The sequence below is a fragment of the Rhinopithecus bieti genome, unplaced genomic scaffold (assembly GCF_001698545.2).
Source record: "Rhinopithecus bieti isolate Rb0 unplaced genomic scaffold, ASM169854v2 scaffold_11488, whole genome shotgun sequence".
Taxonomy (NCBI): domain Eukaryota; kingdom Metazoa; phylum Chordata; class Mammalia; order Primates; family Cercopithecidae; genus Rhinopithecus; species Rhinopithecus bieti.
The window spans coordinates 55149-68914 of NW_016806879.1; the positions used below are offsets into that span (position 1 = coordinate 55149).

Consider the following 13766-nt stretch of genomic DNA (forward strand, 5'->3'; position numbering starts at 1 on the left):
TGTACTTTAACATCAAAAGCTCACAAGATGAAGACAGTAATATAGTATTTTGGTACAAAAACAGCTGTAGGAAGAGGAGTAGGGGGGCCTGTCATTACGTTTCCCCCCTGAAAGGAAAACTAAGACTCCCAACATAAACAGGGCCTTGGAGGGGGCAAGAGGATTGCAGGCACTTGGGCATGGAGTCTTTGGCTGCAGGAAGCACTCTGGTTATTCTTCAGGAATGGGAAAGGCGTGGCCCAACAAGAGCATCTGTCTCAGAGCTCCACTCAGGGTCACCCCTCTCCAGAGGCCGGTGTGGGGTGGCTTCAGACTTCCACTGCACGACCTGGAGCACCAAGACCACACACCACAATACCAAATTCACCCAAGAAGAGGTCTGTGGGAGACAGGGACAGGAGTGTCAGGAATGGGACCATTTCAAATCCAGTCCTTCCCACCCACACACCACTCTTAACTGCTGAATTTTAGGCTGACAACCCCCTCAGCTCCTCTCACTGGTGAGCCAAGCTCATAATACGCTGGTGAGCACCCACACAGCTACAGATACTTATGTGAATCTTTCCTTCTATCCTTGGGTCTCACTTCGGCACTGTGTAGGTTGGAGTAAAACTGCAGAGCAGTTCCGGGGGGTCTCCATGGAATTTTCTGGGCTTCAGAACAGCTGTGAGGCCAAAGAGACAGTTGTGAGAAAGGGTGATAGTTTATATCCGAGGCACACCTGTGCCCAGTGCCCTATGAGTTGAGAGCAACTGATGGGGATAAAAAGGAAATCATAGGACCCTGGTGCAGAGGGAAGGTAGCCCTAGCCAGGCTTCCCTCCCTCTCCCATTACCTAATTGTACTGTTCAGGGAGATGATGGAGTTGCAGAGAGATCTGGTGCCAAATCGAAGGATACAGGCAGACACCAAGACCAGGAAGATGGCTATAGCTGAGATGGCCAGTGCAATGCGCAGCCCTATAGAACCTCTGAGAGGGAGAGAACAAGCCTTGTGGTGGAGGCGAGGCTCAGCCTACCTCAGACCCTGGCCCTCATGGTTGGGCAGTCACCTGTGGGAGTCCTCAATGCAGCTGCTGTAGATCCAGAAGAGCAGAAGCAGGAGGCAGTAGAGGGCCAAGAGGCCAGAGGCCCCAGCTACAAAGTAGCAGAGGGATGGTGCCGAGGGATGGGATAAGGCCAGGGAGGAGCCATTCAGGGTGGCGACACCATACAGGGGACATCTACCACTGAAGGAGCCCTGTGGAGAGAAGCTGCTGAGTCCTAGATTTCAGGTTAATGCCTCTGGATGCAGTGTCTTGGTAGGTGTTAGTGATAACCTAGGCCAGGACCATTCCAGGAAGTTATTTGTGCACTGTCAGTTCCTATTTCTGGGACAGAGATATTGACGGAGAGGGCCTGTTGGGGAATCAAACCTGCAGTGGCCAGAAGGATCAAAAAATAGCCAATGACTATAGAATACAATGAGCTTCAGAGAAGCCTCATTAATTCTGGTCTTCGTGCAGAAACCTTAGAGTAAACCCAGGCCTTGTATATCCTTCAACAAATAACTACCTCTGAGGGTATTTTGTTGTTTTGTTTTTTGAGATGGAGTTTCGCTCTTGTCACCCAGGCTGGAGTGCAATGGCACGATCTCGGCTCACTGCAACCACCGCCTCCCAGGTTCGAGCGATTCTTCTGCCTCAGCCTCCCAAGTAGCTGGGATTACAGGCATGAGCCACCACACCCGGCTAATTTTTGTATTTTTAGTAGAGGCGTAGTTTTGCCATGTTGGCCAGGCTGGTCTCTAACTCCTGACCTCAAGTCATCTGCCCGCCTCGGCCTACCAAAGTGCTGGGATTACAGGCGTGAGTCACCGCGCCCTGCGAATCTCTGAGGTTTTCTCATGGTGTAAAATAGGCACACTAGTGGCTACTTTATAGGCATTAAATGAACCCATGTTCACTAACCAGATTACCTGGCTGGGGTAAACGATGTAAATTATTGGCTTCTACCTTTACGTCAGCGTTTTCTACATCTCTTATTTTGTCATTTAATACACTGTGCTGCAATCACGTGGCATCTTGATCATCTCCACTACGCTATGCTTTATTTCTCGACAAAGCTCAGCACAAAAGGCTTCTGATTTAACGGATGGACGCAGGTTCCGCATCGACCTCTGTTTCAGAACCACAGTAAGGTCAGCAGGAGCCACGAAACCCGACTCCATCTAGTGCTTTAAGACGGCACTGACCCGTCCCTTTGGCGAGAGTACAACTTCGAAGTATGACCTGGCCCAGAGTAGCCACAAAGCGCGATTAGCCTCGCTGCATTTCAGGTACAGGCCGGTGCCAGCCGTGCCTTACCAGGTCCACCGGCTCCGAGCAGCAGCGAGCTCGGTGGGAAAGCGACAGTGGCCTCGCCACGTCAGGACCGACCAGCTCCCGAGCCTACCTGACCCCGCCCCGCAGCCGCACCTGGGTCCGAGTCAGCGCCGCGGCCGCCACGGCCCCGCACAGGAAGGTGGCAGCAAACAGCGCAAGCTCGACGCGCTGCAGCCAGGGCAGCGCCATGGCGCCCTGACCACCAGGAAGCGCCGCCGCAGCCTCAACCCGGACAAACCCCACCTTATCCGGCGCGACCCACGAAGGTAGAGACGTCACTTCCGGGGGCGGGATTTATTTACAAAGACGGAAGCGCTCACCGACTCACAACGGCAAGTACAGCGAGTAGTCCGAGAGCGCCCACCGGCGGGCGGGGCGGCTGGTGCGGCCGATCATGGGCAGCTTCTGCACGTAGCGGGAGGCCGGGCTAGGCCCGTAAGGCGCGGGGAATGCAGTCTGGAAAAGGCGCCCGCGGCAGCGCCTCCCAGCCTGCCGCCCGGCGATGATGAAACGAAAGTGCGGGGCGCCGCGCGGGGCGAAACGGCTCTTCTGGAAGACGTCGCGGGTGCCGGTCCCGGGGCCCTGCTGCCGGGGTGCCCCGCGCGCCCGATGCACGCGCGGCAGGGGCCTGCTCTCAGAGGTGGCTGGCCCAGAGGCCGACGTGGGGCCGCCTCCGCCGCTGCCCCTGGGGCTCTCGTCGCCCTGCGGGCTGACCATGGCGCTTGCCGTCAGCTGCGGCATCTTCCGCACCGAGTCCGGGGCTGTCGCCGGCTCCTTCTTGTCCCCGGGAGGCCGCGGAGCCGTGGGTGCAGGCTGGCCGGTGCCGAAGCGTGTGGCCAGGCTGTCACCGAAGAAGGCGTAGAGCTCCCGGTAGATGTCCGCCAGGGTCACCGAAAGAGAAGGGTCCTCCGGCCCCGCTCCCCCTGGCGGCAGCGGGAGGCCGGACCCAAAGCTGGGCTCTGCACCGCCCCCGGAGGACGACTCTTGCAAGAGAAGGCTGTCCCATGGCAGGTCGTCCAGGCGTCGGCACCCCCTGCCACCTGGGCCACCCCTGTTGGGCTCTGCTGCCTGGGCCTTCATCTTCAGCAGTCGCTCTACGGCCACCTGTAAAAGCCGAGGACTAAGATAGGCAAAAAATTCGAGGAACCTGGGCCCATCAAATACTCCAAAGTAAGCCTGCTTGGCTGCTAAGCTCATGCAGGGAAGGGAGGCTGGAAGGGGATGGTACTCACCAGAATGGCTCCATAGACTTTGTGCCCATCTGCTTTGACCTGTGCATTAGATACTGAATAATCATCCAGCACAGCCTGCAAGTTTGTCCAGTACGTGGACAGGTGTGGGTACAGGACTCGTTCTACTGCCTGGAAGGAAGAGAAGGAATGCAGTTAGCATCTCTTTGATACTTATTCCCTCTCTAGGACCCTTTCCCATGAAACACCTACCTTTATTTCTGATCCTAGACAGAGCTCAATCCTCCTAAATTCTCTGATTGGCATATTCAGCCATACATTTATTTGGAACCTACTGTATACCTAAGCTAGGCATTGGGAATAAAGGTACAAAGGTAGACAATAAAAAGTGTACCCAGTATCACTACCCTGTGTGCCAAGGGCTAAAACAATGCTCATTGCTAACAACTCCAAAATTTAGTTTGCCTACTGCTACCCCATACAATCAGGCAAGTACTGGCTTCACTTAGATGTAAACTGAGACTCAGTTCAAACAATCTGCATAAAAACCACCAACCAGAGACTTGGGACTCTGATTATACAATTTAAAATCCTGTGATTGGCCAGGCGCAGTGGCTCACACCTGTAATACCAGCACTTTGGGAGGCCGAGGCCGAGACCTCCTGAGGTCAGGAGTTCAAGACCAGCATGACCAACAAGGTGAAACCCCGTCTTTACCAAAAATACAAAAATTAGCCGGGCGTGGTGGCAGGTGCCTGTAGTCCCAGCTACTAGGAAGGCTGAGACAGGAAAATTGCTTGAACCCAGGAGGTGGAAATTGCAGTAAGCCAAGACCGCACCACTGCACTCCAGCCTGGACGATGGAGCAAGCCTCCATCTCAAAAAAAAAAAAAATCCTGTGATTAATTTGGGGGAAAGCAAGACTTCAAATAAATGACGTTTGTGATGGCCTTTGATGGATGAGGCAGAGTTCTGTGGTCATTCATCCACAGCACGAACACTTGAAAGTGTTGACAAAATTGTCAAATTCCTAAAAAACAAAACTTACTGCTGACTTGAGAATATGAAAGCTTCAATAATTCTGTAACTATGGAAGACGCTGAAATAGTAGTTAAGAATTAACTATAGAGAGGCCGGGCACGGTAGCTCACGCCTATAATCCCAGCACTTCGGAAGGCGAGGTGGGTGGCTCACAAGGTCAGGAGTTCAAGACCAGCCTGGCCAAGATGATGAAACCCTGTCTCTACTAAAAATACAAAAATTACCTGGGCGCAGTGGCAGGTGCCTGTAATCCCAACTACTTGGGAGGCTGAGGCAGGAGAATCACTTGAACTCAGGGGGCGGAGGTTGCAGTGAGCCGAGATCACGCCACTGTACTCCACCCTGGAAACCCCATCTCTATTAAAAAATACAAAAAATTAGCTGGGTATGATGGTGGACACCTGTAATCCCAGCTACCTGGGAGGCTGAGGCATGAGAATTGCTTGAACCCAGGAGGCAGAGGTCGCAGTGAGCCGAAGTCGCGCCATTGCACTCCAGCCCAGGCGACAGTGCAAGACTGTGTCTCGAAAAAAAAAAAGAAAAGAAAATACCATGCCAGAATTTACAAAGGTCTACAGACACTCAAGAAAAAGATGGGCCAGGTGCAGTGCCTCACACTTGTAATCCCAGCACTTTGGGAAGGCCAAAGGATCACTTAAACCAAGGAGTTTGAGACCATCCTGGGCAATGTAGGAGGACCTCATCTCTATTAAATAAAAAAAGAAAGAAAAGATGATCTAAATCTTATGAAAGTAAATATAAAAAAGAAATACTCCCGTCATCAGGCCAGTGATTCTAAAACCAGACAAGGACAGTACATGGAGGAAACGTGTTTAATTTCACTCATGAATATAGGTAAACCCTTTTAATATTTAGAAGACCCAAAAGTAATTAAAATGCATTACAGTCCAATAAAAGTTTTGGATTTTTTTTTTTACAACTATCCCATGACCCAGTTGAGTGTATCATGGAACTATAAAGATTGTTTACTATCAGGAAATCTGTAATAACATTGGCAAATAAAAGCTGAAAAGCCTTAGGATCATTTCAAAAGATGCAGAAAAAGCATTTTATAAAAACCCAATATAAATTGATAAAATTAAGAACATAGGCCTGACGCGGTGGCTCACGTCTGTAATCCCAGCACTTTGGGAGGATAAGGCGGGCAGATCATGAGGTCAGGAGATCGAGAGCATCCCGGCTAACACAGTGAAACCCTATCTCTACTAAAAATGCAAAAAAATTAGCCGGGTGTGGTGGCAGGCGCCTGTAGTCCCAGCTACTCTCGGGAGGCTGAGGCAGAGAATAGCGTGAACCTGGGAGGCAGAGCTTGCAGTGAGCCGAGATGGCGCCACTGCACTCCAGCCTGGGTGACACAGCAAGACTCCATCTCAAAAAAAAAAACTCTCAAACAAATTGAGAGTATATATATATATATACACACACACGTATATATACACACACACGTGTATATATGTATGTGTACATATATGCGTGTATATATATATATATATTTTGTGTGTGTGTGACAGGGTCTACCTCTGTCGCCCAGGCTGGAGTATAGTGGAATGATCATGGCTCACTGCAGCCTCAACCACCTGGGCTCAAGCAATCCTCCCACCTCAGCCTCCCAAGTAGCTGGGACTACAGGTATACGCCACCATACCCCACTAATTTCCTTTTTTATAGAGGCAGGACTGCTGCCTGGGCCTTCATCTTCAGCAGTCACTCTACGGCCACCTATAAGAGCCAAGGACTAAGATAGGCAAAAAATTTGAGGAACCTGGGCCCATCAAATATTCCAAAGTAAGCCTGCTTGGCTGCTAAGCTCATGCAGGGAAGGGAGGCTGGAAGGAGATGGTACTCATCCTGGTACCAACCAGGATGGTCTCGATCTCCTGACCTCATGATCCGCCCGCCTCAGCGTCCCAAACTGCTGGGATTACAGATGTGAGCCACGGCACCAGGTCTATATTCTTAATTTTATTCACCATGTTGCCCAAGCTGGTCTCAAACTCCTGGGTTCAAGCAATCCACCCACCTCGGCATCCCAAAGTACTGGGACTACAGGTGTGAGCCACTGACCCTGGCCATAATTTTCTTTTTTTCTTTTTCTTTTTCTTGAGATGGAGTTTCACTCTTATTGCCCAGGCTGGACTGCAATGGCGCGATCTTGGCTCACCACAACCTTCACATTCCTGGGTCCAAGCAATTCTCCTGCCTCAGCCTCCAGAGTAGCTGGGATTACAGGCATGGACACCTTGCCCAGCTAATTTTGTATTTTTAGCAGAGACAGGGTTTCTCCATGTTGGTCAGGCTGGTCTCAAACTCCCAACCTGAGGTGATCCGCCCGCCTCAGCCTCCCAAAGTGCTGGGATTACAGGCGTCAGTGAGCCACCCACCATGCCCAGCCAACCCTGGCCATAATTTTCTTTTTTCTTTTTTTTTTTTTTGAGACGGAGTCTCGCTCTGTCGCTCAGGCTGGAATGCAGTGGCCGGAGCTCGGCTCACTGCAAGGTCCGTCTCCTGGGTTCACGCCATTCTCCTGCCTCCGCCTCCCGAGTAGCTGGGACTACAGGTGCCCATCACCACGCCCGGCTAGTTTTTTGTATTTTTTAGTAGAGACGGGGTTTCACCGTGTTAGCCAGGATGGTCTCGATCTCCTGACCTCGTGATCCGCACGTCTCGGCCTCCCAAAGTGCTGGGATTACAGGCTTGAGCCACCGCGCCCGGCCTAGCCATAATTTTCTTAATCTGAGAAAGAGTAGCTACCTGTACACACACAGTAAACATCACCCTAAATGGGAAAAGTCATTAGCACGTCTTTTATAACTGGAAAGGAGACAAGGATGTTCATCATCATGTGTATATAACATTAGTAATCCTAACAATGAGAAAAATAAAGGCGTGCCAGGTGCGGTGGCTCACACCTGTAATCCCAGCACTTTGGGAGGCCGAGGCAGGCGGACCGCCTGAGTTCGGGAGTTCAAGACCAGCCTAACCAACATGGAGAAGCCCATCTCTACTAAAAATACAAAATTAGCTGGGAGTGGTGGCGCATGCCTGTAATCCCAGTTACTCGGGAGGCTAAGGCAGGAGAATTGCTTGAACCTGGGAAGTGGAGGTTGCAGTGAGCCGAGATCGTGTCACCGCACTCCAGCCAGGGCAACAGAGCAAGACTTCGTCTCAAAAAACAAAAAAAAAGCCTGGCGCGGTGGCTCACGCCTGTAATCACAGCACTTTGGGAGGCCAAGGCTGGTGGATCACGAGGTCAGGAGATCGAGACCATCCTAGCTAACACGGTGAAACCCCATCTTTACTAAAAAATACAAAAAATTAGCCAACCGAGGTGGCGGGCGCCTGTAGTCCCAGCTACTCGGGAGGCTGAGGCAGGAGAATGGCGTGAACCTGGGAGGTGGAGCTTGCAGTGAGCCGAGATCGCACCACTGCACTCCAGCCTGGGTGACAGAGCGAGACTCCATCTCAAAAAAATAAATAAATAAAGGAAATAAAGCTGTCATTATTTATACATGATATGATATGATCATCTATATTAAAACCTCCAAAGAATCTATAATTAGCAATGATAGTTTAAGAAAGCAGCTGGACAGTACTTGCCTGCTGATCGTATAGGGTGGCAGTTTGCAAACTGTAAATTGATGTTGCTAACAATAAGCATTACATAGGCTCTCTTAGTCCTTCACCCATATGCCAGTGATAGCGGGGCCACTATTATCTGTCTTTATACCCTGTATGTATCCCCAGTGCTTAGCAAAGTAACTGGATAGTTTAGGAAGATAGGAATGTAAAAGTGAATTACATTTCTATACAAGAGCAAGAAAGTAACACCATAAAGACACCATTACAACAGCATCGAAGGACAGCAAGAATCTAGGAATAGTTTGTGTTTTCTTGTTGTTATTTGGATTTTTTTTGAGACAGAGTCTCACTCTGTCACCCAGGCTGGATGGAGTGCAGCAATCTGGCTCACTTCAGCCTTGACCTCCCAGGATCAAACAATCCTCCCACCACAGCCTCCCAAGTAGCTGGGACGAAAGGTGCATGCCAATCACGCTAGGTTTTTTCTGTTTTTTGGGGGTTTTTTTAAGATGCAGTTTTGCTCTTGTTGCCCAGACTGCAGTGCAATGGCGTGATCTCAGCTCACCGCAACTACCTCCCAGGTTCAAGCAATTCTCTTGCCTCAGCTTCCCAAGTAGCTGGGATTACAGGCACACACCACCACGCCCGGCTAATTTTTGTGTTTTTAGTATAGACGGGGTTTCTCCATGTTGGTCAGGCTGGTCTCGAACTCCCGACCTCAGGTGATCTGCCCTCCTTGGCCTCCCCAAGTGCTGGGATTGCAGGTGCAAGACCACGCCCGGACACACTCGGCTTTTTTCTTTTTTTTTTTTTTTTTGAGACGGAGTCTGGCTCTGTTGCCCAGGCTGGAATGTAGTGGCACGATCTTGGCTCACTGCAACCTCCGCCTCCCGGGCTCAAGCCATTCTCCCTGCCTCAACCTCCTGAGTAGCTGGGATTACAGGTGCCTGCCGACACGCCCAGCTAATTTTTTTGTATTTTTGTAGAGATGGGATTACACCATGTAGGCCAGGCTGGTCTTGAACTCCTGATCTGAGGTGATCCACCTGTCTCGGCCTCTCAAAGTGCTGGGATTACAGGCGTGAGCCACCACGCATGGCTCACTTGGCTAATTTTTAAAATTTTTTGTAGAGATGGGATCTCACTATATTGCCCAAGGTAGTCTTGAACCCTTAGGCTCAAGTGATCCTCCCACCTCAGCCTTCCAAAGCACTACGATTACAGACATGAGCCACTGCACTAGGCAGAATTTTTTTTTCCTCTTTTTCTTTTTGAGATGGTATCTCACTCCGTTGCCCAGGGTTAAGTGCAGTGGCACGATGTTTCACTGAAACCTCCACCTCCTGGGTTCAAGCGATTCTCATGCCTCAGCCTCCAGAATAGCTGGGATTACAGGCATGTGCCATCATGCCCAGCTAATTTTTGTATTTTAGAAGAGATGGGTTTTTACCATGTTGGCCAGGCTGGCCTTGAACTCCTGACTTCAGATGATCCACCCTCCTGAGTCTCCCAAAGTGCTGGGATTACGGGCGTGAAACGCCACACCCCCAGCCCTCCTTTCTTTCTTTCTTTGTCCTTTGTATCTTGTTTCTATTTTTTGTCTTTTTTTTACTCTTGTTTTTCTATAGTTTAGTGGATCCATAAAGAAACAGCTTTTTAAAGTATGTGTAGATTCTATTCAGGGAAATTTTGAAAGCATCCGAGAAGCCTGTGAAGACCTAAACAAAAATTGAGATATAGGGGGAAGGGGCAGCAGGCGCCATGTCCAGCCGGGAAGGTGGCAAGAAGAAGCCACTGAAACAGCCCAAGAAGCAGGCCAAGGAGATGGATGAGGAAGATAAGGCTTTCACGCAGAAACAAAAAGAGGAGCAGAAGAAACTCGAGGAGGTAAAAGTGAAGGCCGCAGGGAAGGGGCCCCTGGCCACAGGTAGAATTAAGAAATCTGGGCCGGGCGCAGTGGCTCAAGCCTGTAATCCCAGCACTTTGGGAGGCCGAGACGGGCGGATCACGAGGTCAGGAGATCGAGACCATCCTGGCTAACATAGTGAAACTCCGTCTCTACTAAAATACAAAAAACTAGCCGGGCGAGGTGGCGGGTGCCTGTAGTCCCAGCTACTCGGGAGGCTGAGGCAGGAGAATGGCGTAAACCCGGGAGGCAGAACTTGCAGTGAGCCAAGATCCGGCCACTGCACTCCAGCCTGGGCGACAGGGCGAGACTCCGTCTCAAAGAAAAAAAAAGAATGGGCAGGAATTTATAAAATGGGAGGACATCAGTATCTGTCATATAGGACTTTCGAAAGGATAAGACATTTAGACACAGAAAGTCAAGCTATCACTGAGGCTGGCCTAAGGCCAGAACTCAGTACATGGCAGTGGCAGGCACACACCATTTTGGAGATAAAGACACACAAGTACTATTTTTCTAACACAAATGGGAGTTCTTACGGCTCTGTCTGTGAGAAAGGCCAGGGTGCTCACCTTCCAGCCAAGAGCATGCAGCCCCACCACGGCTCCATAGTGACAGCAGAGCGGCCGCACAGGATCTGCCAGGATCTTCTGCAGGGACAGCAGGATATGCTGATAGAGGCCACTTACAAGGTCCCCATGCGTCCTGTGGGAGCACCATTCAGTTAGTGAGGGGAATGAGGCACAGTGCCACCCAACAGGGCACAAGACAACACCAAGAGAATAGCATCTGTACGGCACACTCAGGCGTGCTGGGGTTAAGTGAAGAAGGCTGCCAGGGGTGACTGGCCTAGAACCTGAGGGCTGAAGAACCAATACCTTGGCGTATTTGTTATCCATTTTCAGAATCCCAGTGTGTCACAGCACACCAGCTAGGACGCTCTGAGGGAAAAGGTTTCCCATCTTCTCGTAGACCCTCAAAGCCACAGGCTTCGCCCCATTTCCTTACCCCAACCCACTTGGCTCTGCAGCAATCCCACCCTTTGCTCAGGTCTACGCCCAGTGGCTACCAAAAGATGTGGCTGAGCAGGAGGGCAGCGCCATCCCGCAGAGTCCAGTGGTCATTCAGGGGGTTGATGGAGGCAGCCAGTGGCTCCAGGACACAGTAGAGGACACTGCCCACCAGACAGCGGACATAGGGCCCCAAGCACAGGTGTGGATTCCGAAACAGGCTCCGTGCCACCTGCAGCAGCCGGTGCAGTTGCTCCAGGTCATGACTTACAGATTTCACCTGTTGGGAGAAGAGGGTAGCTTAGGGAACATGAGGGGACAGGCAGGAGCCCACCATTCTGACAGCACTTGCCATGAGCCCTACACCTGCTGGGTCATCTCTTCCTTACAAAACACTCTCTCTGTCCCAGCCTGGTCACTTACCCCACTAACCACATAAACAAAGTAAGGCAGGAGCGCCCCAATCTTGGAGTTCGTCTGCAAGTCCTGGAGTGCAACCTAAAAGGAAGGGCCCAGACTGCATTGGATCCACCAGAAAACTGTAAAACATGAATATGGTATTCTTCTGGAAGGCAGTGTATCATCTTATTCATGTTTTACAATTTTAAATGTTCATATTCTTTGATTTAGCAATTTTATTTCTATAAATGTAACCTACAGAAACTCATTCACATATACCTGCATATGGCACGGAATACAACCTGAATGTCCAACATATTTTTAACTGAGAAAGGTAATCTATAAAACCAGATGTTTAATATAATACCACTTAGATTTTTATGAGAGTCATCATAGTTGATACAGAGGAAAAAAAGTAGGTGGAGGAACAGACTTTTCAGTTTCTTTTTCTCTTTTCTTTTTTTTCTTTGAGACGGAATCTCGCTCTGTCGCCCAGGCTGGAGTGCAGTGACTCAACCTCGGCTCACTGCCACCTCTGCCTCCTGGGTTCAAGCGATTCTCCTGCCTCAGCCTTCCAAGTAGCTGGAATTACAGGCGCCCGCCACCACGCCCAGCTAACTTTTGTATTTTTAGTAGAGACAGGGTTTCACCATGTTGACTAGGCTGGTCTCAAACTCCTGGCCTTAAGCAATCCGCCCGCCTCAGCCTCCCAAAGTGCTGGGATTACAGGCGTTAGCCACTGTGCCTGGCCCTCTTTTTTTTTTTTTTGAGATGGAGTCTCACTCTGTTGTCCAGACTGGAGTGCAGTGGCACGATCTCGGCTCATTGCAACCTCCACCTCTTGGGTTCAAGCGATTCTCCTGCGTCAGCCTCGCGAGTAGCTGGGATTACAGATGCATGCTACCAAGCCCGGCTAATTTTCTGGTATTTTTAGTAGATATGGGGTATCACCTTGTTGGCCAGGCTGGTCTCGAACTCCTGGCCTCACATGATCGGCCCACTTCGGCCTCCCAAAGTGCTGAGATTACAGGCATGAGTCACCGCACCCGGCCACTTTTTTTCTTTCTATGTTTTCATATCATATGTACGTCTACAGTAAACATACACTAGTATTACTTTTTTTTTTTTCTTTGAGAGGGAGTTTCCTTCTACCAGCCAGGCTGGAGTGCAGTGGCATGATCTTTCTTTTGAGACGAAGTTTTGCTCTTGTTGCCCAGGCTGGAGTGCAATGGCGTGATCTCGGCTCACAGCAACCTCTGCCTCCGGGTTCAAGCCATTCTCCTGCGTCAGCCTCCTGACTAGCTGGGATTACAGGTGTCCACCGCCACACCTGGCTAATTTTGTATTTTAGAATTTTTTTTTTTAGTTTTGTAATTTTAGAACTCCAGACTTCAGGTGATCCACCCGAATGGCGCAATCTTGACCCACTGCAACCTCTGCCTCCTGGGTTCAAGCAATTTTCCTGCCTCAGCCTCCCAAGTAGCTGGAATTACAGGCACCCACCACCATGCCTGGCTAATTTTGTATTAGTGAAGATGGGGTTTCACCACGTTGGCCAATCTGGTCTCGAACTCCTGACCTAAGTGATCCACCCACCTCTGCCTCCCAAAGTGCTGGGAGGCCAAGGAAGGATTGCTTGAGGGCAGGAGTTTCACCAGCCTGGGCAACACAGTGAGACCCTGTCGTTAAAAAAAAAAAAAAAATTGGCTCATGCCTGTAATCCCAGCACTTTGGGAGGTGGAGGCAGGTGGATCACCTGAGGTCAGGAGTTTGAGACCAGCCTGGCCAACACGGTGAAACCTTGTCTCTACTAAAAATGCAAAAATTAGCCGGGCATGGTAGTACGCCCCTGTCATCCCAGTTACTTGGGAGGCTGAGGTGGGAGAATTGCTTGAACCCAAGAGGCAGAGGCCACAGTGAGCCAAGATCACGCTACTGCACTCTAGCCTAGGTGACAGAGCAAGACCCCATCGCAAATTTAAAAAAAAATTTTTTTAATTAAAATAATAAATAAAAATTTAAATATTCATAGAATTAGGCCAGGCACAGTGGTTCACACCTGTCATCCCAGCACTTTGGGAGGCCGAGGTGGGCGGATCACCTGAGGTCTGGAGTTCGAGACCAGCCTGGCCAACATGTTGAAATCCCGTCTCTATTAAAAATACAAGGCCGCTAGCCGGGCAAGATGGCGGCGCCTGTAGTCCCAGCTACTCGGGAGGCTGAGGCAGGAGAATGGCGTAAACCCGGGAGGCGGAGCT

The 13766-nt window shown here is 50.4% G+C and overlaps 2 protein-coding genes and 1 pseudogene across 4 annotated transcripts in view; 1 reads left to right on the forward strand and 2 right to left on the reverse strand.

Moving 5' to 3' along the window:
* Positions 1 to 24: 24 nt before the first annotated feature.
* Positions 25 to 2629, reverse strand: TMEM179B (transmembrane protein 179B). The gene is made up of 5 exons (XM_017878342.1): positions 2456 to 2629; positions 1052 to 1239; positions 836 to 970; positions 586 to 664; positions 25 to 379 (listed from the first exon to the last, which is right to left on the reverse strand). Exons 1-5 carry the CDS (start codon positions 2549 to 2551, stop codon positions 218 to 220), a joined length of 660 nt encoding a protein of 219 aa, XP_017733831.1. The 5' UTR covers positions 2552 to 2629; the 3' UTR covers positions 25 to 217.
* Positions 1149 to 13766, reverse strand: part of TAF6L (TATA-box binding protein associated factor 6 like) — a 20767-nt gene continuing 8149 nt past the window's right edge. For 2 of the 3 annotated variants that reach the window (XM_017878335.1, XM_017878337.1), the window contains exons 7-12: positions 11533 to 11607; positions 11169 to 11389; positions 10672 to 10804; positions 3595 to 3723; positions 2683 to 3466; positions 1149 to 1239 (exon numbers count right to left, since the gene is read on the reverse strand). In XM_017878335.1, the coding sequence (XP_017733824.1) occupies positions 2687 to 3466; positions 3595 to 3723; positions 10672 to 10804; positions 11169 to 11389; positions 11533 to 11607 (1338 nt within the window). In that variant the 3' untranslated portion in view covers positions 1149 to 1239; positions 2683 to 2686. Of the gene's footprint in view, positions 1240 to 2641; positions 3467 to 3594; positions 3724 to 10671; positions 10805 to 11168; positions 11390 to 11532; positions 11608 to 13766 lie in introns of those variants that run through there. The other variant, XM_017878336.1, reaches the window with a different exon arrangement.
* On the forward strand, positions 9769 to 10619 carry LOC108533625 (translation machinery-associated protein 7 pseudogene; annotated as a pseudogene).